At 37.9% G+C, this 23,551-nt stretch overlaps 1 protein-coding gene across 5 annotated transcripts in view; it reads right to left on the bottom strand.

Moving 5' to 3' along the window:
• Nucleotides 1-23,551, bottom strand: part of LOC120523519 (T-lymphoma invasion and metastasis-inducing protein 1-like) — a 495,064-nt gene that overhangs the window by 61,199 nt on the left and 410,314 nt on the right. For all 5 annotated transcript variants that reach the window (XM_039744911.1, XM_039744910.1, XM_039744912.1 and 2 more), the window contains 2 exons: nucleotides 13,154-13,262; nucleotides 12,717-12,896 (listed from right to left, as the gene is read on the bottom strand). In XM_039744911.1, the coding sequence (XP_039600845.1) occupies nucleotides 12,717-12,896; nucleotides 13,154-13,262 (289 nt within the window). The remainder of the gene's footprint in view (nucleotides 1-12,716; nucleotides 12,897-13,153; nucleotides 13,263-23,551) is intronic.

The following is a 23,551-nucleotide window of genomic DNA, read 5'->3' as shown; positions in this document are numbered from 1 at the left end:
TTCAGTAATCACATCTTGAGTGAAGTTTTTTTAATATGAGAGCCTATTCATTTCCCCAATTGCTATTCCTATTGTCAAACAGAGTGAGAATTGTGAAACTGGAAATTGAACGTGTGATGATGAATGTTGTTAGTGCGTGTGCGATGGATGAGAAAGAAGATTCCTGGAATAAGTTGGATGAAGTGATGGGCAGTGTACCCAAGGAACACAGAATGGTGATTGTAGCAGATTTCAATGGAAATGTTGGTGAAGGGAACAGAGGAGATGATGAGGAGGTATGGTGTCAAGGAGAGGAATGAAGGTCAGATGATAGTGGATTTTGTGAAAAGGATGGACATGGCTGTGGTGAATACGTATTTTAAGTAGAGGAAGGAACATATGATATACAACAGTGGAGGAAAATACACACAGGTAGATTATATCCTATGCAGGAGGGTCAAACTGAAAGAGACTAAAGACTGCAAAATGGTGGCAGGGGAAATTGTAGTTAGGCAGCATAGGATTGTGGTCTGTAGGATGACGATGGAGACTAAGAAGAGAAGGATAATGATGACAGAGCCAAGGATCAAATGGTGGACGTTGAAAAAGGAAGACTGCAAAGTTGAGTTCAGGGAGGAGGTAAGACAGGCACTGGGTGGCAGTGAAGAGTTACCAGTCAGCTGGGCAATTACAGTAGAAGTAGTAAGGGTGACAGCAAGAGTACAAAGAAATAAGGCATAAAGTGAAGAGAGTAGTGTGAAGATTAAAGAAAGGGAGTATGATGAGTTGTATGACAGTCTGGACACTAAGGAGGGAAAACAAGACCTATACCGATTGGCTAGATAGAGGGACCAAGCTGGGAAAGATGTGCAGCAAGTTACAGTAATAATGGATAAAGATGGAAACATACAAGAGAGGAGGGTGTGTTGAGCAGATGGAAAGAGTACTTTGAGAGGCTTATGAATGAAGAGAATGAGAGAGAGAAAGAGAGAGAGAAAAGGTTGGATGATGTGGCGATAGTGAATCAGGAAGTGCAATGGATTAACGAGGAAGAATTAAGGGCAGCTATGAAGAGAATGAAGAATGGAAAGGCCATCAGTCCAGTTGACATATCTGTGGGAGCATGGAGGTGTTTTTGAGAGCTGGTAGTGTAGTTTTTAACCAGTTTAATGGAATCTTGGAAAGTGATAGGATGTCTAAGGAGTGGAGAAGAACTGCACTGGTACTGATTTTTAAGAATAAGGGGGATGTGCAGAGTTGTAGTTGACTACAGGGGGATAAAATTGATTAGCTACGGCATAAAGTTATGGGAAAGAGTAGTGGAAGCTAGGTTATGAAGAGAGGTGATGATTAGTGAGCAGCAGTATGGTTTCATACCAGGAAAGAGAACCACAGATGCAATGTTTGCTCAGAGGATTTTGATGTAGTATAGAGATCTCAGAGAGGTGCCCTGAGAGGAGTTGTGGTACTGCATTCGGAAGTCAGAAGTGGCAGAAGGATATATGAGTTTTTCAGTATATCTACAAGGGAAGTGTGACAGTGGCCTGCAGCAGGAGTGACAAATGCAATCAACGTGGAGGGGGGATTACATCAGGGATCGGCTCTGAGCCCTTATTTGCAATGGTGATGGACAGGTTGACAGGCAAGATTAGACAGGAGTCCCCGTGGACTATGATGTTTGCTGATAACATTGTGATCTGTAGCGAGAGCAGGTTGAGGATACGTTCTAGAGAGGAGAGGAATGAAGGTCAGTAGGAACAAGACAGACTACATGTGTGTAAATGAGAGGTAGGTCAGTGGAATGGTGAGGATGCAGGGAGTAGAGTTGGCAAAGGTGGATGAGTTTAAATGCTTGGGATCAACAGTACAGAGAAATGGAGATCATGGAAGAGAGGTGAAAAAAAAGAGTGCAGGCAGGGTGGAATGGTTAGAGAAAAGTGTCAGGAGTAATTTGTGACAGACAGGTATCAGCAAGAGTGAAAGGGAAGGTCTACAGAATGGTAGTGAGATCAGCAATGTTAGATGGGTTGGAGACGGTGGCACTGACTAAAAAACAGGAGACAGAGCTGGAGGTAACAAAGTTAAAGATGCTAAGATTTCCACTGGGTGTGACGAGGATGGATAGGATTAGGAGCAAGTGCATTAGAGTGTCAGCTCAGGATGGACAGTTTGGAGACAAAGTCAGAGAGGCAAGATTGTGTTGGTTTGGACATGTGCGGAGGACAGATGCTGGGCATATTAGGAAAAGGATGCTAAGGATTGAGCTGCCAGGTAAGAGGAAAGCCTAAGAGAAGGTTTGTGGATGTGGTGAGAGAGGACATGCAGGTGGCAGGTGTAACAGAGCAAGATGCAGAGGACAGGAAGATATGAAAAAAGATGATCAACTGTGGCAACAGCTAACGGGAGTAGTCGAAAGAAGAAGAATTCATATTGTGATGCTAGCAGTACAATAACTGCACTTTTCCCAATAAGGGACCACAACACCCATAAACTCAAGCTCGTTGTCCCAACATTAAGCCATCAGCTGTGCTTTAAATGGCCTCCACTCTTTAATTTTACCTGGACTTTGGCAGGGTACAAGAAATCTAATTTGAGCTGGTAACACAAGGAATTAAATGTGGCATACTTAGGTTTTCATCCTTCTTAGTTTCCATTGTGATGTGCTGGCCTAGATAAGGTTCTCTCAAAATAGAAGCAACAGCACCATATATATCTTTCCAGCTGGCACAGGGCTTTTAGATATTAGTATATCTTCTCCTACATAGCTGGAGGTCAAACATTGATCTCTGGGGATCACGAATATAGATACCCGTCTGGGACTATATTTCTTACTACTTTTCTAATTTATAATTTAACCGTGGGTTGTTCTGCAGTACTGACTTAAGTCCTGTCATAAATTCTGTCTTGCAATGTCATTTTTTAGTTCATAATGTATTCACACAGGTAAAAAAGAAACTAAAAACTGCCTAGCTGCAATCATAAAAATAATTTTGTTTTTAAAGAACAGCTCAATATGATGAATGTGTTTGATTTTTTTCAGGTAATAATGGATACCAAGAAGACATAAAAGCCACATCATTTTCACACAGCTGTATTTGAGATATTACTCTAGAATAACATTAATGAACTATTACAACATATGCAAAACAAAAATACCATTTAAACAAAGGCAATGTCAGCTAAATTATAAACATACATAAAATTATAGGTCATGAGTTTATAAAAACTATACATAAGACTCTAGGCATAAATAATTAAGTTAAATGCATTTTTGTGGAAAGCCCTGGGATTTGTAATAATGAACTCGACCCACTCTTCGACCACACAGACATTGAGGTGGCCATCTCTTATATATATTTCTTTTCTGGTTCGTCCTGCTTCCACCTCAAAACCGGTCCCATCCACACACAGCCAACACAGCATTTCTCGATTCCTATTTGTCCTCTTCCAAACCCTTTCCCATGCTGCCAGCGGCTCCTCTTCGAAACAGGTCCTGCCCACACTGCATTTCTCGGCAAGCTTCTGAAGTACGCTTACAAAAAAAAAGCAAACAAGGACAAACAAATTGTGATTGCATTCACTACACTGTTGGCACGCAGACTTATTCTGATAAACTGGAAGAACCCAAACTCTCCTCTTTTAAGTCAGTGGGAAACTGAGGTGTTATACTATTTGAAATTGGAAAAAATCAAATACTCAGTTAGAGGATCCGTACAGACTTTTTTCAAAACATGGCAGGATCTAATCAGTAATATTTTAAAATAAGTTTATAAAGCACAGAGAATTTATTAATTTAGGTATTTTTACAAGCCTTAAATTTTACACCGTTTGGCTTGCTCTCTCTCTCTCAGGGGTGGGGATCGATCTGTTCTTAACATAATTCTTTTTTGTAAAAACTTGATTGCTATGTATGGATTGTAATAAAATGAATAAAAAAAAAAAATAAATAAATAAATAAATAAATAAAGCAAACTCTTTATGTAGCGAAAATTTACTTTTCCAGCTAGATTCCATGCTCATAACCATCAAGCCCTTCGCTAAATCATACAAACACATGCATGAAATCGCTCAGTCCAATCCAACAACATCTGTATGAATGCTTTTCGAGGAAAACCCTAGGCAGGATTTACAAAGATACAATGCCCTGACATGTCACACCAATGTTGCAGCGATTTTCATCAGAGAAGATGGCGAACCACCTGCCGAAAGAGACATTTGCATCTATCCCATAGGCAACTCCTGTAAACAGACTTCCATGCTCAATATGAATTGCAATCCTATGGTTTACCCACTTTTATTCCCTTACGGAGACATTGGGTGGCACAACAAAATTTACGACATGTTCCCGATAAAAGAACCGGCAAGCGAATAAGGCTTACTCAATGCCAATTTTACGCATACAGATCAGCTATGAGGAATACATTTAGTATTTTGCACTCCAGCAGCGAACTATTCCAACAGTACGTCGTAGATGTGTATGTTAAAACAGAGGGCGCGCGTCTCAACTATCTCAGATTAGATCAAAATCTATTTCTTCTTGATTTCTGAATTCCTTTCTCACTGTTTTCCGTTCCTATTCTTACACCGCTGTGTGCTACGGCGGGCGTCAGCTAGTAGTCAAATATTTATTCATTTAAGCACCAGTCAGAGACTGAGTCCAGTGTTAAAAGGGTGACAGCTGTTGGACTTCCTTGTACTTTGCAACAATGCAAGTAACTGGACATTGAAAGAACTAGAAGTAGTGCAAGAATGAGAGGGAGATGAAGGGAAAAATGTATATTGGAAATATGCTCATCCATGGTTTGGCTATAAGGGAATATGGGTCAAGTATAAAGCTAAATTCAAGCTGTTCCATTTTGGACTGAAAAACATGCATGAATTCAGAATTAAATAAATTACAACTGATTTTTGAAATATTTGAATTCTGTAAATTTTTCTAACATGCAGTACTGCAATTATGAATCCAAAACAGTCTTTGGCAATATCAGCTTCACTACTGTGCTATATGTAGTGATTACAATATTTTAGGGTAAAATACGGTTATAAAACAGATTGTGCTACATAAAACATATAATCAGCAACAGAAACAGTGTAAGAAATTATTGATGTATCACTAAAGACAATTACATGTTGAAAACCAAGGGCACAGTTTAACAACACTCAATTGGATTATTAAGAAAAGATTGCCTACAAAGCAAGTCTAAAGTATCCTATTTGAGTTTAGTTAGGCGATAGCAAAGATAGAGAAACTGAGCAAAGGGATACCCTCGCCATTTGCAGTAGAATCAAAAGTCCACTTGCTAACCTGGATAGCAGGGGGTTCACTATTAGCTCAACTGGATAAACTGTGCCTTACTAAGTCAGAAGCCAGCCTCTTCATATGCAAATATAAAACTGAGGTGCAGAACAGAATGAGTGTGTGTTACTACGGATGTGTGTGTTCTTATGGGGGTGGATGTGGGAGAGTCTGGATACCAGCATCATTAATGGTTTGCTTTTTCTTTATTTGCCGCCGATTATTGGTTATACTTTCACAGCTCTCTGTGACAGAGTGCATGTGCACTATGATGTTCGATCATAGTGAAACATACTGATGGGAATGTTCGATGATTTTAATTCGTATTCCACTATTCAGAAAAACTTGTTTACAGATGTTATACACAATACATTTCTATATAGCCCAAAATCACACAAAAAGTTCCACAATGGGCTTTAACAGACCCTGTCTTTTGACAGCCTCCCAGCCATAACTCTCTAAGACAATGAAAAACTCCCAAAAAATGGTTGTAGGGGGAAAAAAAAATGGAAGAAACCTTGGGGAAGACAGTTCAAAGAGAGACACCTTTCCAGGTAGGTTGGGCGTGCAATGGACGTCAAAAAAAAGGGGATAAATACAATACATAGAACAGAGCACAAGTAATCCTCAATACAATAGTGCAAATATATACTGTACTAGCAAAATACCCGGGCCTCGTAGCGGAGAAGTAGTGTGTTAAAGAAGTAATGAAAAAGAAAAGGAAACATTTTAATAATAATGTAACATAATTAACAATGTAATTGTTTTGTCATTATGATGAGTGTTGCTGGCATATATATATATATATATATATATATATATATATATATATATATACATATACATACACACATACAGTGGTGTGAAAAACTATTTGCCCCCTTCCTGATTTATTCCTTTTGCATGTTTGTTACACAAAATGTTTCTGATCAAACACATTTAACCATTAGTCAAATATAACACAAGTAAACACAAAATGCAGTTTTTAAATGATGGTTTTTATTATTTAGGGAGAAAAAAAATCCATGGCCCTGTGTGAAAAAGTAATTGCCCCCTGAACCTAATAACTTGTTGGGCCACCCTTAGCAGCAATAACTGCAATCAAGCGATTGCGATAACTTGCAATGAGTCTTTTACAGCGCTCTGGAGGAATTTTGGCCCACTCATCTTTGCAGAATTGTTGTAATTCAGCTTTATTTGAGGGTTTTCTAGCATGAATCGCCTTTTTAAGGTCATGTCATAGCATCTCAATTGGATTCAGGTCAGGACTTTGACTAGGCCACTACAAAGTCTTCATTTTGTTTTTCTTCAGCCATTCATAGGTGGATTTGCTGGTGTGTTTTGGGTCATTGTCCTGTTGCAGCACCCAAGATCGCTTCAGCTTGAGTTGACGAACAGATGGCCAGACATTGTCCTTCAGGATTTTTTGGTAGACAGTAGAATTCATGGTTCCATCTATCACAGCAATCCTTCCAGGTCCTGAAGCAGCAAAACAACCCCAGACCATCACACTACCACCACCATATTTTACTGTTGGTATGATGTTCTTTTTCTGAAATGCTGTGTTCCTTTTACGCCAGATGTAACGGGACATTTGCCTTCCAAAAAGTTCAACTTTTGTCTCATCAATCCACAAGGTATTTTCCCAAAAGTCTTTGCAATTATTGAGATGTTTCTTAGCAAAATTGAGACGAGCCCTAATGTTCTTTTTGCTTAACAGTGGTTTGCGTCTTGGAAATCTGCCATGCAGGCCGTTTTTGCCCAGTCTCTTTCTTATGGTGGAGTCGTGAACACGGACCTTAATTGAGGCAAGTGAGGCCTGCAGTTCTTTAGACGTTGTCCTGGGGTCTTTTGTGACCTCTCGGATGAGTCATCTTTGCGCTCTTGGGGTAATTTTGGTCGGCCGGCCACTCCTGGGAAGGTTCACCACTGTTCCATGTTTTTGCCATTTGTGGATAATGGCTCTAACTGTGGTTCAATGGAGTCCCAAAGCTTTAGAAATGGCTTTATAACCTTTACCAGACTGATAGATCTCAATTACTTCTGTTCTCATTTGTTCCTGAATTTCTTTGGATCTTGGCATGTCTAGCTTTTGAGGTGCTTTTGGTCTACTTCTCTGTGTCAGGCAGCTCCTATTTAAGTCATTTCTTGATTGAAACAGATGTGGCAGTAATCAGGCCTGGGGGTTGCTACGGAAATTGAACTCAGGTGTGATACACCACAGTTAGGTTATTTTTAACAAGGGGCAATTACTTTTTCACACAGGGCCATGTAGGTTTGGATTTTTTCTCCTAAATAATAAAAACCATCATTTAAAAACTGCATTTTGTGTTTACTTGTGTTATATTTGACTAATGGTTAAATGTGTTTGATGATCAGAAACATTTTGTGCGACAAACATGCAAAAGAATAAGAAATCAGGAAGGGGGCAAATAGTTTTTCACACCACTGTATATACACAGTAATGCCTCCTTGATCGCGGAGATTGCGTTCCAGAAGCCCCCGCAATAGATGAAAATCTGCGAAGTAGAAACCATATGTTATATGGTTAGTTATATATATTTTAAGCCCTTATAAACTCTTCCACACTGTTAACATTATTAGAGCCCTCTAGACATGAAATATCAACCTATACATATCTACATACATATCTACATATATATATATATATATAATATATATATATATATACACACACATCTACATATATATATATTAAAGGTGAGACTCAAAAAAATTAATTTAATTAATTATAGGGTTTGTAATTAATTATATTTGATTAATCGCATGTAATCACACAAGAAAATTTGTCCCAAAGCTCAAATGTTTTTTTTAATTTAAAAGGGTTTTAGTGGGCGACAGAATCAAATAATAGACATGGACATGAATATTGTAAACTCAAGGTCTTTTAATTTATGAAAAAAAATGCATTTAAACTGCATTTCAGTTGAAAACAGAAACAAAAATATCATCCCTGGCTAAAATTGGGCAGACTTAAAAATAAAGTGGTATTCTAAGTACTTTAAGTACATGTTCAGAATGGCATAGTCTTTAAATAATAACAAAAATTTCAACATAAAGTGCAGTTTTTTTTCTTAAAAAAATAAGGCAGAAACATAAAAGGTAATTTGACCAGCTTCACCTTTAAACCTTAGCCAAAATTATTTAGTATATTAGGCTAAAACAGTGTGATCATTGAACATTCTATAATTAGATGTAATTAAAATTACTAACGGTCACGGAAGTCCAATGAGCCCCAGTAAGAGATGCAAAGTCCGCTTTCTGTAATGCATCTAAATGTGCTTGCTTTTCAGTGTCATAAAGCTGTTGAATTTTACTTGAAAGTGTCTTTCGGCACGGCAGTTGAAAAACCTGATGCTAACTGTAGCAACCCCCTATCTTCCACCACTGTTAGTGGTCTATAGTCCAAAGCAATCCATTTTGCTAGAGAGTTTGTAAGTTTGACCGATGTTGACTTACGAATTTTGGTCCTGAAGCCAGTCATTTCATCAGGTTTGGGCTGCCGACACCTTTTGTTGGTACTCGAACTCGTACTGGTAGTGCTAACATCATACATAGTTTCTGTGCTCGGTGTAACATGTTTTGCATTTAGATGGTATCGTAAGGTTGAAGTGTGTCGGTGGTATGCAAACTCCTTTTTGCACAGTTTGCACAATACCACGCTTTTATCATGGCTTCCGTCGGGTAGTCTTTCGAAATGAAATTTGCCTCCAATCAGTCCTAGCAACGCGCTTTCTTCAGACTCTTCCATTTTTGTAGCTCTGATGTGTGCATCAATGTAATCGATGTACCAGGAAATCATGCATTGACAAAAGTTCCTCTTTGCTTGGAATGCAAAGTGTGATTAAATGCGTTATTTTTTTGAATGCGTTATGGAGCACATGCATCGAAGCTTCTCAGCTGTGCTTGTGCTAAGAAAAGGAAACATTTTAAAAATAACGTAACATGATTGTCAATGTAATCTTTTGTAGGGTCTGTCCCTGAGACTTATCAATACAAACTCTCTCCTCTGAGCAAAAGCCAGTAAAAATAGTTGCCTCAATTAGGTTCTTTTGCAGACACGTGACCAGGTCTTGTGCCTTTACAAAATCTCAGTGGCTGTAAGGTTTTCAGTAATATTATTGGTGTCCCAACCCTCAAAATTAGATTATGCTCAGTAGTGCCTGGAGGATTCAGAGTGTGGAGAAGCCCTAGAGACAGCGTGTGTATTAACTTATGGATTTTTCTGTGAGTATTTGGTGGCAGCGTCACAAAGTTGGTTCCGCAAGACCGTGTTTGCTGCAGAGCTGAGCTCAGAGCGAAATGAAGTGAATGGGAGGGGAGATGCTGACGTAACTTCCCCCCCTGCCTTAACTGTCAATTACACCCACAAACACAGTCTCTCGAAATGTGCATAAGCACAGTCCTTCACCAGCAATTTTAACTTAGTTAGAAAGTGATCAAAACTCTCGTTTATACCCTGCGTCTTCTCATTAAACTTGTATCCCGCGAATATCGTGCTAGTCGTGGCATGACAAACGCCAGCGGCAGCCTGTCTATGAACTTAATTTAAGGAGCGTGTCTACAAACTTAATTTAAACTTCCGGTTTACACCGTGCTTTGTTTCTGCAGTAGCTGCACTTATGAATATGCTTGTATGCGTCACTCGCTTGATATTCTTTTTCTGCCTTCTCAATTGTGTAAAGCGTCTTTTCTTCAGCGTTCTTTGGAGCTCTGCCTTGTTCTCTATGTGCTGCGGTCATAGTCAGTTCACGCGATTACGTGGGAGGTGTGATGATGCAAGACACAACTCCTCCTCCCACGGCCATCGAGAAGCAGTCTATTACAGTATATGGGCGACAAAATAGGTTCCAGTTATGACCATTACACGTAGAATTTCGAAATTAAACCTGCCCAACTTTTGTAAGTAAGCTTGAAGGAATGAGCATGCCAAATTTCAGCCTTCTACCTACACGGGAAGTTGGAGAATTAGTGATGAGTGAGTGAGTGAGTCAGTGAGGGCTTTGCCTTTTATTAGTATAGATAGCAAAATACCCACACTTCCCAGCGGCGAAGTACTGCATTAAAATTTTTATTAAGAAAATTTAACCTTTTTAAACTGAGAGAAAATATGCCAATAATTATTTGTTAAGGATCTCTTTGTATACCATGTTGTCAGTTCGGCCCTCCGGTTGTAACATGACCAAGCTGTGCGCTGAGCTTACTCTTGAGCATGCAACTTACAGTTGGCTATGTGAAAAGTAATCTTGTCTCAAATCTCACAGCTTGGATTGCTGCTGTCATAATCGGTTTGAGTTTCATGGTTTGTTTCAATTATGACAGTATTTGCAGGATTTGTTGTATTGAAGTGACATTCGGCATCTGTCAAGGGTTGTAAGCACACAACCGGTTTCAGCAATAAAATCACATTCAGCTTTTGAGAGTTTAAACATTCATAAACATCAAAGTCTCCACTACTGAAATCGTCACCTGTGAATCTAAGATGTTTAAGAGGCATTGGCGGTTGTCGAAAGGTGTAAAATTTGGCCATTTCGGTACACTTGAAAGCGACAACCGAACAATTCAGCGGCAGCCAACAACTCACATGCAGAACCATAGGTGAAGGGCTTAAGCATTTCACTCTTATAGTGCTCCTGTGTAGTATAATTATCTCCTGTACCGTCATCAGTCCACACCTTGAACCTGTCCCAGTCATTCAATACATAAGACACAATGTTCCTCCGGATATCAAGAGTGAGCCTGATATGGCCGTGCAATATGTAACAAAGAGAATAGAAAAGGTAGGTTGTATCTCCGGGCATGGAAACCACTCGGTAAGTGACAGTTCTTTGATCGATAGTGATCATCTTGATAGACATGGTAATGGGGGTTGGAATGATAAAGGAAATGGGTACCTGAGCAATGTAAAGTAAGTGTAAAATACCTATACAATAACTATAATTGTAATAAACAAACAATAAAACAGCTGAGAAGCCGTGTATTAAAATATATTTATTTATTGTGAGCATGGGGGAATGAACAAACCCCTAGAAGACACAGTCACTCCTCAAAAAACCCCTCTTAAACACTGATAGACTACCTTCACATCGCTCCCTTACTTGCTGGGCTTACTTGTGGCTGCTCTGTGGCGTGATATGCTTCTCGTGTGGCACTTCGCACACTTAAAAGCCTGAACAGCACCTGTCCTTTTTGGCTGATTGCTTTGTTTCTCTCTACTCCCCCAGACATCCTCTGGTACTGTTGGGGGTCCCGCTCCCGTTGTACACCACTGTGTTTGTCTATTCTTTTAATTAAGAACTACCTGTATACTGAGCTTGTTTTACTTCTGAAAGACAGGTTTGTTTGAAGTGTTTGAATAAAGTTCCTGTCTCTATAATCTTCTGTGTTTCTGTGCAATTCTGTGACCCAGGCATGACAATATATTTATTAAATTATACATAAACACATACATACACAAACACACACAAAAATGCATACATACATGGCATTTTATTTCATTCCACTTCAACAATTTGGACTGTATTGTTAAGCGCATTACATAACATTCAAATGAAAATCTAATTTAATTTCTAATTGTAAATTGAAAATACTTAACACCAGACGATGAATACTCTTGCAAAGTATATCTAAAGGGGCCTACATAAGCATAATGCGGTTAAAACCAAGACTAAAAAGCTGTACTATCAAATATACTTTAGGAAATTGGGAGATTACTCTTAAATGTGGAAAGGTAAATTAAAAAAGTTAATTGTGTTTTTTTTTTTCTTTTTTAGGATCTTTTTTCCACTTTTCATTCATAAATTGACAATCCTGAGAAAGGCAAAGGAATGACTGGAAAAAAAAAAACTCAGAAACCCTTGACAAAAAGGCTGTTAACCTCTACAATTCCCTGCTTGAAGCACTGTCAGGACAAAAACACTAGACATTCTTTAACATTTTCCATGGTAACACACAGAAAGACAAACTGAAAACTGAAGATGAAAAATATCTGGTGGGTATGATCAGTGGGAAAGTAGCTCTGTTTGCCTGCCTTCTGTTGATGACAGCAAACTGCAGAGAGTTTGTAAGAAAGAATAAATAAATAAATAAAAGCACAGACTGCTCCATTATTCAAGTTTTCTCGGTATCTAAGAATAAAAAAATTAGGTAGTCTGCCAATTTGATAAAAACAAATGGAATGTGAACAGATGGCCCTAAACAAATGTATTACAAAAATATCAGATATTCAGAAATGTGCAGTGCGAGTGCCCAAATGACATATAATCCTAAATTATGGCAGTGAAGAAGAACAAAATACAAGCACGTTAAATCTACAGCAAAAAAGATGCAGGCACTCCTGCCCAGTCACATCTGCATTTACCTTTTAAAAAGGGATCTGACTGCTGTTTATCAGTAAACTCAGTTATTTTAATTGTCTTACCATCAAGATGGTAATGCTCTTCACTTTCAGGATCTGTTAAGGAATACAATTCTTTCAGCAGAAGAGGGTATTTCAGTATTCGTTGTATAGGTTTGATCAGGTAAGACTCCAGTGTTGCAGAATGCTGCTGTTTGGGATTTTGAGCATCAAGAAAGGCCTTAAAATCTGGATCTGTTCTGGCTATTAATTGAAAGAAAAAAACAAATGTGAAAAAAAGTAGCATGAAGTAGCCAAAAAAATTAGAGCTTTAAACAGCACAATCTGATATTAACTGAAAGTACCATTCAAATAATAATGAAAATGAAGGCAAAAGAATCTATAGACTTACTGTATTTATTGCTCAATTATCTTCCCAGATCCATGCGTTATATGCATATCAAAACACTTGTCCTATACTACTTTAAAAATGAACAATCTAGGTTAATGAAGAAAAATACCTTTTACAAGAACCTTGGGAACTTTGGTATGACTTGCACAAAATGCACTGTAGATCTTGAAGCGGTCAGCATAGTACAGAAAAGAACCACCCAACGAGAAAAGAACTTTCTAAAGAAGAAAAAGAAAAGCCTTGTCATTCACATCTACTATTTTGCTTTTTTTGCCTTGGCAACTGACTGAAATAAAGAAAAAACAGATTAAAACTACAACAATATTTGTGGTATGTTCTACTACCACCTTTACAGAAATTTCTAAAACTGTTATAAGACATGCTACTAGACACGAAATCTGTAACAACTAAACAAACCGACTTGGACTGTGTGGTCTTGTTTGTCAAATGTATGTTCTAAAAAGTTGGATATTAATGAAAAGGAAATTCAATCTACGTATCTTTTCAGCCTGTTAAGAAATTTAGAATCTTGCAGGATGCCTACAAGACATCACTTTAACCCAGGGGTGGCGAACTTCAAGCCTAGAGTTCCGCAGTGGCTGCAGGTTTTCATTCTTACCATCTTCTTAATTAATGACCTGTTTTTGCTGCTGATTACTTCTTTTAATTAACTTGACTCAGGCCCCATAGTTGTTTCTTTTTCTTTAAATTAGCAGCCAAACAATAACAAGACACAAAACAAGCCACAACATGACCATGGTGGTATTTTCCGTACGTCGCTTAAATCATTTGAGATCAGATGCCTCATCTTGGATGAGTTAATGCCGGTGAAGCTCATCCGGGATAAGTAAGTTTTTCAAACGCAGCTGTGTAGTAGATTAGTCTAGCTGGATATAATCATCCGAGACGAATGCATGCACCCGCGCTGATTGAAAAGCCCATATATATTGAGTCTAGAAAAAATGATTAGCAAGTCTTTCATAGGCTATAACAAAATGACGAAAATAATTTGCCACATTTTTTTCTCTTCTTCACACAAGCATAGCGGGACCTTTTATTTGAAGGATATGAAGAATTTCAAGATTTAATATGCACAAGGGGTAACACTGCAAGAGCAGCCCAGACCAGAAAAGACGGCTGGCAAAAAGTGGCCGACAAATTAAATTCTAAGTAGTGTGCATTGTACTTACAGAATGAAGCGTTTCATTTTCTGTGTGTCAGATTAATTATTATTTAATATGTTATGATTCCAGATCAAACGTGAGCACAAGGAGAACACGGGAACAGGTTAAAGTGAAGTACAAGAATCATATATAATATAAAAAACTAATTTTAAAGTTAATAAGAAGGCAGACAAGCAGACAAGAGTTGGCTCTCCAACAAAATGACCATCGCCCTGTTTCTGAGGGCATTTTTTTTCGTTGGGTCAGTTGCAGGCATGTCATATCCCTAGAACTTGTGTCTGATCAACGAGATATTGACGAAGGTCAAATATTTCATGAAGACACTGTGTCTGATTATTAATCAGGAGGAGAGGTACATTTTCCAAATAATGTTTGATCAAACTCCACTCTGATCAGTCCCATGTGCCCCAATCACATTTGGAAATCCTGAGTAATGAGAATGTTAGGCTGATTGTGAGATTCTTTATGAAACTGTGGGTGTTTTTGCCTGTGTACCTGCAATGGCATGAAACACCTCTTTTATTGTCTGCACATGCAGGTGTCCAGGAAACACTATGAAAACCTGAAGGAAATATTTCAGAGTCAAACAGACTTTATGAATTGCCTGGCAAACTGCACTTAGATAGATTTTCTGCAACGCCTAAAGTACATAAAAAAAGTGCAACTTGCAAAAAAACTCAAGCAATGCATACTGTCTGTGTGGTTGTGAGAGCCCAACTTCGCCTAGTTTGACTTCGAATATAAGGTGCTAATAAATCTTTGATGTACAATATTCCCCCTCAGCTAAAGCGGTATCTTTTGAAAAGAATTTCCTCCGGGAGCAATAAAGGATCTTGCCGATCGCGCAAAACCCTCTCTATATATGAAATTCTCTTCTTAAAATTTGTGCACTGATATCAATTGTTCACTCGTTCATGAACGGCGAAGCCATGACTGAATGAATTCCATAAACTGATTAAGCGTGTGAGCTAATCCTTGTTTACATGGAACAAACCTGCTCCAAGCAGGTTTGAGGATTTGAATGTGCTGCTATGACAACACATCCAGCAAGAGTTTAGAAAAACTGACAGATCCAGGATCATACCAAATTGTCAACAATTACATCTGGCTAAACGAGTAATCCACGTACGAAAAATACCCTCTAGCTCCCCGTGCCCATTACACAATATTTGAAATTAAAGAGAGGTGATGGTCTTGGTAAGGTTGATCTCTCAGGTCACCAAAACATTTTGACGGTGCTCTTAAAAAGAACAGAAAAACAACAGTTTTCGAAATATGTGCTGTGGCAGAATGAGAGCAACAAGCCATGGAATTAAATAACGGGTTTAATTAAAGGCAAGAATTCGATTCTCATTAAGAAAGTGATTGGAGTGAAATTGGTTGGAGTTTGAAGCCCCAGTTTAGCTGGTCATCCATTAGCTTGTTTCACATCTCATTTCTGCTTGGCTGTCATTTAATGAAGAAATTAATCAATTCAGAGGGCTGAACTCTTCTAACAGGGCTATTAAAGTGATGGGGAAAAAGTTAATTAGCAGTGAAAACCGGTCACTGATTAGGAAAAGGGTTAGAATGAAAACCTGTAGCCATTGCGGCACTCCAGGCCTGGAGTTTGCCATCCCTGCTTTAACCTGTTCTTTAATTTCAATTTACTGAATAATTTCCCTATCAGGACAAATAGAGAGAAACAAGCAGAAACACACTTTAGTTGAAAAGCTAATGAATGAACTAATTAGTCTAGAATAAACACCTTTTCTTCTTATTAAATTGTAATTACAACAACAATTTGATTTACATAGTTTCAGATATCTTAATCTCGTGAATTGTTTTGCATCTGATACCCTTGATATGAATGACAATAGAAGACCTTGATCTCAAGTCTCTATATATGGAATGTAACAGGTACAAGTGTTATACTCTAAACCAGGGGTTCTCAACGTCAGTCCTGGGGACCCCCTGTCACTGCAGGTTTTTGTTCCAACCAGCTTCTGTTTTTAATCTAACTCCTGGGCTAATTAAGTGAACTGATATTTTCCAAGTGCTGTGTTTAAGGAACAATATACGAACTAGAAAACTAAGTTTGCTAAAAAAAAAAAAAAAATTAAAAATGTACCAAGCAGTTATATAGGAAAATGTATTTTTTTATTTTAAACAGTATTTTCATTCTACTTTTCTAGGTGTTCTAATTGTTTAATTAATCCATAATTTACTAATTAGTGGGTCTGACTCTAAAGTCGCTGCAGCCTTTGATTATTCAGTTGTTATTTGCCTGGGTGTCTGCTCTGCTCGTTTAAGTTGTCATTATTAAGATACAATGAAGGGGGAAAACTGCACCGAGAAACGGCAAAGTATAATGAAATCAACAAAACAGAGTTAAGCATTTAAATCTATAGCAAAACCAGAAATATTTATAAATGTCTTATAAATGTAAAACTCATGCTGCTATGCTTTTCTGAATGTCCAATAAAAGAAAAAAATACCAGCTAATTAAATGAGATCAGTGCTATAAGGTGTTGTCACTGATTAGGTATCTGGTTGGAACAAAAACCTGTAGCCACAGGGGGTCCCCAGGACTGACGTTGAGAACTTCAGCTTTAAACCATAAGCAGTAAACTCAAGTTCAATTTAAAGGGGATATTTTACACTTTAAAACATTATTCTTTATTTTTTTTTTGTTAAATTATTCCACAAAAGAAATTTCAAAATTTTATTATTGTTTTCTTATCTTGAAAGAACAATATCAGTAAAAGGAAACAAGAATTTGTAGTCTTGTTGAATTCTTTATTTTAGACTGGTTGAGTAATCTTCACACAGCACACAAAGCTTAGCAATGTAAAAACAAAACAAAGACGAGAACGTTAATGTTAATAACTAAGTGGAGCTACTTTTTTAATCTCAAAATGGTATGTCACAAAGAGACAGAGACACAGAGTCTCTCACAGTGTGTTGCTTTCTGGATGCACAGGTGGAAGACCTCCTTGGAATGGTGGATAGGCTCCTTGCCAGGAGCAGGAGTGGATCCAGTCGTCAAAGTAATAATAACAATCATTTACATTTATATAGTGCTTTTCTCAATATTCAAAGCGCTTTGCAAACTCCATGCAGGCAGACCTGAGAGTCAAACCTATGATGTCCTTGTTGTGAAGCAGCAGCACTGCCACAATGAAATGAATCTTCAAATTAAAACGTTAAAGATCTGCAAGTCTTTAGTCTTATTTTAAAATGACACCAATGCAATGCAAATCCTGTTGGATGTTGTACTTTTTGAAAAAATGACTTGGATAAGTCAGTCTGTATCACTCCTTGGAACCCTCTTCCTATGCAGGAATGGCACAATTATTATATGCACTAGCAATCCCTAGAGAGGTAGCAAAAACAAAATGAACATATAAATAAATAAAAGTAATGAATAAAAGATCCGGGGTGCATGTTACTAACATTAATTGTTTACAGTGGAACCTCGGGTCACAAACGTCTCAGACCACGTACAAATCGGGTTATGACCAAAAAGTTCGCCAAACTTTTGCATCTGTTCACGACCACACACTCGGGTGACGAACAAGCCAGTTTCCCTTCTGGTTTGTACGCGTCGATGATTTCCGCATGTGTTCAGTTACTCTCTGTGCATTCCCTGTGCATCGAGTGAGAACGCAAAAAAGAGAGAGAGAGAGAGCACGACACAGAGAGAGAGAGAGAGAGAGAGAGAGAGAGAGCTGGCAGCGTAAGGCCGAGAAGGCAGTTAAAGAATGCACCGGGGTGATTTTTAAAGAGATTGATTTGAGTATTGTTTTAACCTTGTTGTACTTAATGAAGACTTTTTTCTATTGGATTTTAACCTCCACCTCACTTCTGTTTATAGCAATCGGTTCATAGTGTGCATTATTTCAATGTTACTTTTCTTGGTTGTTTATTAAATTATGGTTTTTTCAAATGTTCATTTTTTCCAGGTGCTTAAAACTCATTAAAAAAAAGTGTTTACAGCGATCGGTTCATAGCGTGCACTGTTGCAATGTTATGTTTCTCGGTAGTTTATTATTTTCAAATGTTCATGTTTATCCCTGTACTTAAAACTCATAAAAAAAAAAAAAATGTGTTTACAGCGAGTGGTTCATAAGGCTATAGCGTGAATTCTTGCAATGTTACTTTTCTCTGTTGAAGTTTTTCTCAGTGTTATTCAATGTTTTTACATTTAGTTTACGACTAGCAAAATACCTGTGCTTCGCAGCAGAGAAGTAGTGTGTTAAAGAAGTTATGAAAAAGTAAAGGAAACATTTTAAAAATAATGTAACAGGATTGTCAATGTAATTGTTTTGTCACTGTTATGAGTGAAGTTTAACTTTAGGGAGGCAAGCCTTGAACAGATTAGGCAAAGTTTAAAATTGAAAAACTGGGATAAAAATAAAGTGTGGAGACAACTGAGAAGCAGTGGAAAAGGTTTAAAAATATTTTGCATATATTGCAGAAGAGGTACATACCAAAAATTGGGATTAGTAGGAAATTAACAAAAACAAATCTGCAATGATTAAGTAAGGAGATTAAAAAAGAAGCTGCAAAGGATAAAACAACTATTTTAGGCGTAAAAGACTGACAACTCCAATGTGAACTATAGAGCATATGAGAGCATGAGGGCAACCATTAACAAGGATATTAGGGAAGCAAAAAGGCATTTAGAGAGGAACATATCAGATAAGGCGAAAGATAACACAAAGAGATTCTTTCAGTATTTAGTAGTAAAAGATGGAGGAGAAGATGAAACATTTAAGGAATAGTACAGGTGAATTAAAATATACAGGTGCTGAAATAGCAAATACTCTAAATTTGCTCACATCTGAGTTTTAACATGCAAGTAAGTGGATAACTTCCAGGCAGTAACAGGAACTACTAAGGAGATACTGAGATATTTGGAAATTGTAGAGGCTGAAATCAAACAAATCACAAGGAACAAATAATATTTATTCTCAAGTGCTTAAGGAAGTTAGGTGCCAAATTTTTATATATGTACTCACTATTTTAAGCAAGACACTGCACACCTGATTAACACAAGAATTCCTGAAGCTTACGAAAAAACTTGTAATCCCAGGCCACCTTAAAATTCCTTCGCAACTCTCCATTAGTGCCCTTTGTTTTGCAAATGTGTTGATCAGCACAAGCAGCCTTCAATCACATCCCCCTTCCCAAGGGAGCCTAAGTCAGTTGCAAAATTCTCAGAGCTCAAGTGTGTTTATATGGATGCGAGGTGCCTGCAGTTGTATTGGGTAAATGTTATATCGTTATTTGGAATACATACATTTCATGTGTGTTCTGTGTCTACAACGATTCATGTAAATTTAGGATAACAGGAAATGCAAAGCAGAAATTGTTCAGCACATACCTAAAACAGAAAGGTTTCTCATGTTTTATTAATAAATGACAAAATGTAGACATGAAGGGTATAATGTGTGAAGACTGAAGTCCAAATATCAAAAGAACACTTTCGCACAAGGTATAACAAAACAAGTGTGCTTTTATTCAAGAATATAACCGTATAAAAAGAAGTTGGCTTAGGGCACAAAGTAGATATGTCCTCTTGGTTGGTGCAGGGGTAACAACCACTGTCTCATGATCAAAAGGTTGTTTGTTCAATTCCTGGGTCCTCCAAAATTGGTAGTGAGCTTCTGTTATTATTATTATTATTTAATAAAAACATACATTTGATTTGAATCTGTAACAGCCAGTGTAAATTTATGGTGCTTGTAAAAGTTAGCACTTTTTCTTATTCAGTTTTATTCTCTCAGTCGCATTCATGCTCCCCCCGATCTGACATTGCTGTTTTCAAATAAAGACGCGTTAAAACAGAAATGAACTCAGATGAGGATTCTACATCAGAGCAAGAGAACAGAAGCCCTCCTTGCAAGTAAAACCCACTCACACATAAGAACAATGCAGCTACGCCAAGCATTAAGGCGAAAGATGGCACCGTTTGGATGCTGCAACAGGTCAGGCATCATCCTGTACTAGATCTGATACATGCATATCCTTCAACGAAACAGCAGGGCTTACAGAGCTCATCAAAGTATCATGCAAAGTCCCGTTTGTGATTATTTTTGTGTTGGTATTTATTTATAATACATGATCGAATATTATTTACCGATTTATCTGGATTTATTTACTTATCTTCCTACAGTGTAAAGGCACAAGTAGACTTCAGAACTTCCTGTGTTTGATTAACATGGGCACGCTGACAAAGTACATGTGCAAGACCATTACTTATTCATGAAAAGATCCCAGTCATCCCACAGGAGAAAGACTTTATGAGACTAAGTTCATAAAGCTTATGAAACTGTTTCTAGACAAAGGCAGAACCATAACTACATTTGCATGAAGTGCGACAGGAGATTCCACCTGCAGCTAAAGTCATTCACGTACTGAAGTAGCATGGCACATGTCAGATAATCTAGAATCCATAGAATCATTACAGAGGGACTGGGACAGCATACAGGCTTTGGCAGATTTGTGTTTGATGAAATTTAATGAAAGTAAATGTAAATTATTACACACAGTAAGCAAAAATGTTAGATTTGAATACACAAAGTCAAACCTTAAACTTGAAAGTACCCATTATCAGAAGGATCTAGGAGTCAGTGGATTTGTCATTATCAACTTTCAGGCCGTATCCAGAATCTATAAATGCGACTAGCAGAATGTTAAGCTATATAACACAATGTGTAGAGCACAAGATAAAGGAGGGTATGTTCAAGCCAACAATACACTATAGAGGCCTCACATGGAGCACTGTGTGAAGTTTTCGTCTCTAGATTACAAAATAAAGACATCAAAATGCTAGACAAAGTCCAGAGAAAAGCGACTAGGGTTAGGCGTTAGGACTGCAGGATATGAACTACGAGGAAAGACTAAAAGACCTGAGCAATTTTAGTTTAAACAAAAGGAGACTAAGAGGTGACATGACTGAAGTATTTAATATTTTGAAGGGAATTAGTACACTACAAAACTAGTTCAAAAAGAACACAAAAGTATTAAAGTATTAAATTAAAGGGACTATAATCAAATCTTAAAATATGAAATTCTATAATAAATGTGCCATACTTCAGAGTGGATTTGGGCATGTTAATCAAAATAAGCCCAAGCATACACTCACCTAAAGGATTATTAGGAACACCTGTTCAATTTCTCATTAATGCAATTATCTAATCAACCAATCACATGGCAGTTGCTTCTATGCATTTAGGGGTGTGGTCCTGGTCAAGACAATCTCCTGAACTCCAAACTGAATGTCAGAATGGGAAAGAAAGGTGATTTAAGCAATTTTGAGTGTGGCATGGTTGTTGGTGCCAGACAGGCCGGTCTCACTATTTCACAATCTGCTCAGTTACTGGGATTTTCACGCACAACCATTTCTAGGGTTTACAAAGAATGGTGTGAAAAGTGAAAACCATCCAGTATGCGGCAGTCCTTTGGGCGAAAATGCCTTGTTGATGCTAGAGGTCAGAGGAGAATGGGCCGACTGATTCAAGCTGATAGAAGAGCAACTTTGACTGAAATAACCACTCGCTACAACCGAGGTATGCAGCAAAGCATTTCTGAAGCCACAACACACACAACCTTGAGGTGGATGGGCTACAACAGCAGAAGACCCCACCGGGTACCACTCATCTCCACTACAAATAGGAAAAAGAGGCTACAATTTGCACAAGCTCACCAAAATTGGACAGTTGAAGACTGGAAAAATGTTGCCTGGTCTGATGAGTCTCGATTTCTGTTGAGACATTCAAATGGTAGAGTCAAAATTTGGCGTAAACAGAATGAGAACATGGATCCATCATGCCTTCTTACCACTGTGCAGGCTGGTGGTGGTGGTGGTGTAATGGTGTGGGGGATGTTTTCTTGGCACACTTTAGGCCCCTTAGTGCCAATTGGGCATCTTTTAAATGCCACGGGCTACCTGAGCATTGTTTCTGACCAAGTCCATCCCTTCATGACCACCATGTACCCATTTCTTTAATGGCTTCTTCCAGCAGGATAATGCACCATGTCACAAAGCTCGAATCATTTCAAATTGGTTTCTTGAACATGACAATGAGTTCACTGTACTAAAATGGCCCCCACAGTCACCAGATCTCAACCTAATAGAGCATCTTTGGGATGTGGTGGAACGGGAGCTTCGTGCCCTGCATGTGCATCCCACAAATCTCCATCAACTGCAAGATGCTATCCTATCAATATGGGCCAACATTTCTAAAGAATGCTTTCAGCACCTTGTTGAATCAATGCCACGTAGAATTAAGGCAGTTCTGAAGGCGAAAGGGGGTCAAACACCATATTAGTATGGTGTTCTTAATAATCCTTTAGGCGAGTGTATGTAGTGGCAAAAAGGAAAAAAGAAGGCTCTTTTAAAACTTGTAGTCCTAAAAAAATATTATAATATATCTTGTTCTAGAATAAGAAAACAGAATAATTAATAAAAGGAAGGATTAATAAAGACTTTGGGGCTCTAGCATGCACTTTCACGAAGCATTTAATTGTTGAGAAAATTTTGAGCTTTTGGAATTAACATACGTTTATAGGACTCCAGGCAACATGGTAGATGGATCAGTCAGACAACTCACCACCTTAGGCTTTGTGACCCAATTCACAAAGTAAGAATAAGAAAACAAAAGAGGTAGGATGTGCACGAGTACAACATGTAATGGAACATTACTCCATCTCCACCTTCAAAAAAGCAATCTGTGAATGTTACATCATATTGTGCCATGATGCAATAAAAATTCAATTCTGCCTTGCAACTGCGGAAATCAATATTGTTTGAAAATAACACATTTGCTCTTAGTAGCTTGCAGCCATTATTGTTATTAAGGACACCAGCAGCATACAATGTATCAACCCCCACCGAGGTCCAGTACCAAGGCTGCTGCTTTTCGTTTCAGCCACAGGGCTTTTAGTTAAATTGTCATTTCTATTTCATTTGCTGTCGGAGTAAGTTTGTGACTGACAGAGACTAAGGCATTAGTAATAAGGCTGTGGAGTTCAAATATAGAAGAATACTATGGATTGCAAATCTACATTTTTGTCTGCCTAACTAATCCTCAATAGATTATTGGCCATTCCATCAATACACACAAGACTGTAAATTAAAAGCTTAAAACATTACACAAAGATATAGTTTAATATCAGATTATGAGGATGGCTTAATTACACTACTGTAGCATTTAATGTAAGGGTACATTCATTTCAATTAATAGTAGAAGGCATTTATACATAACTATACTCAAATTCAATAACTATTTCTAATTATATTCTTCCCAGAATAACAGGCCAATTTCATTCTTAAG

Source organism: Polypterus senegalus, chromosome 2 (assembly GCF_016835505.1).
Source record: "Polypterus senegalus isolate Bchr_013 chromosome 2, ASM1683550v1, whole genome shotgun sequence".
Taxonomy (NCBI): Eukaryota; Metazoa; Chordata; class Cladistia; order Polypteriformes; family Polypteridae; genus Polypterus; species Polypterus senegalus.
This window is presented reverse-complemented; position numbering and strand designations above follow the sequence as displayed.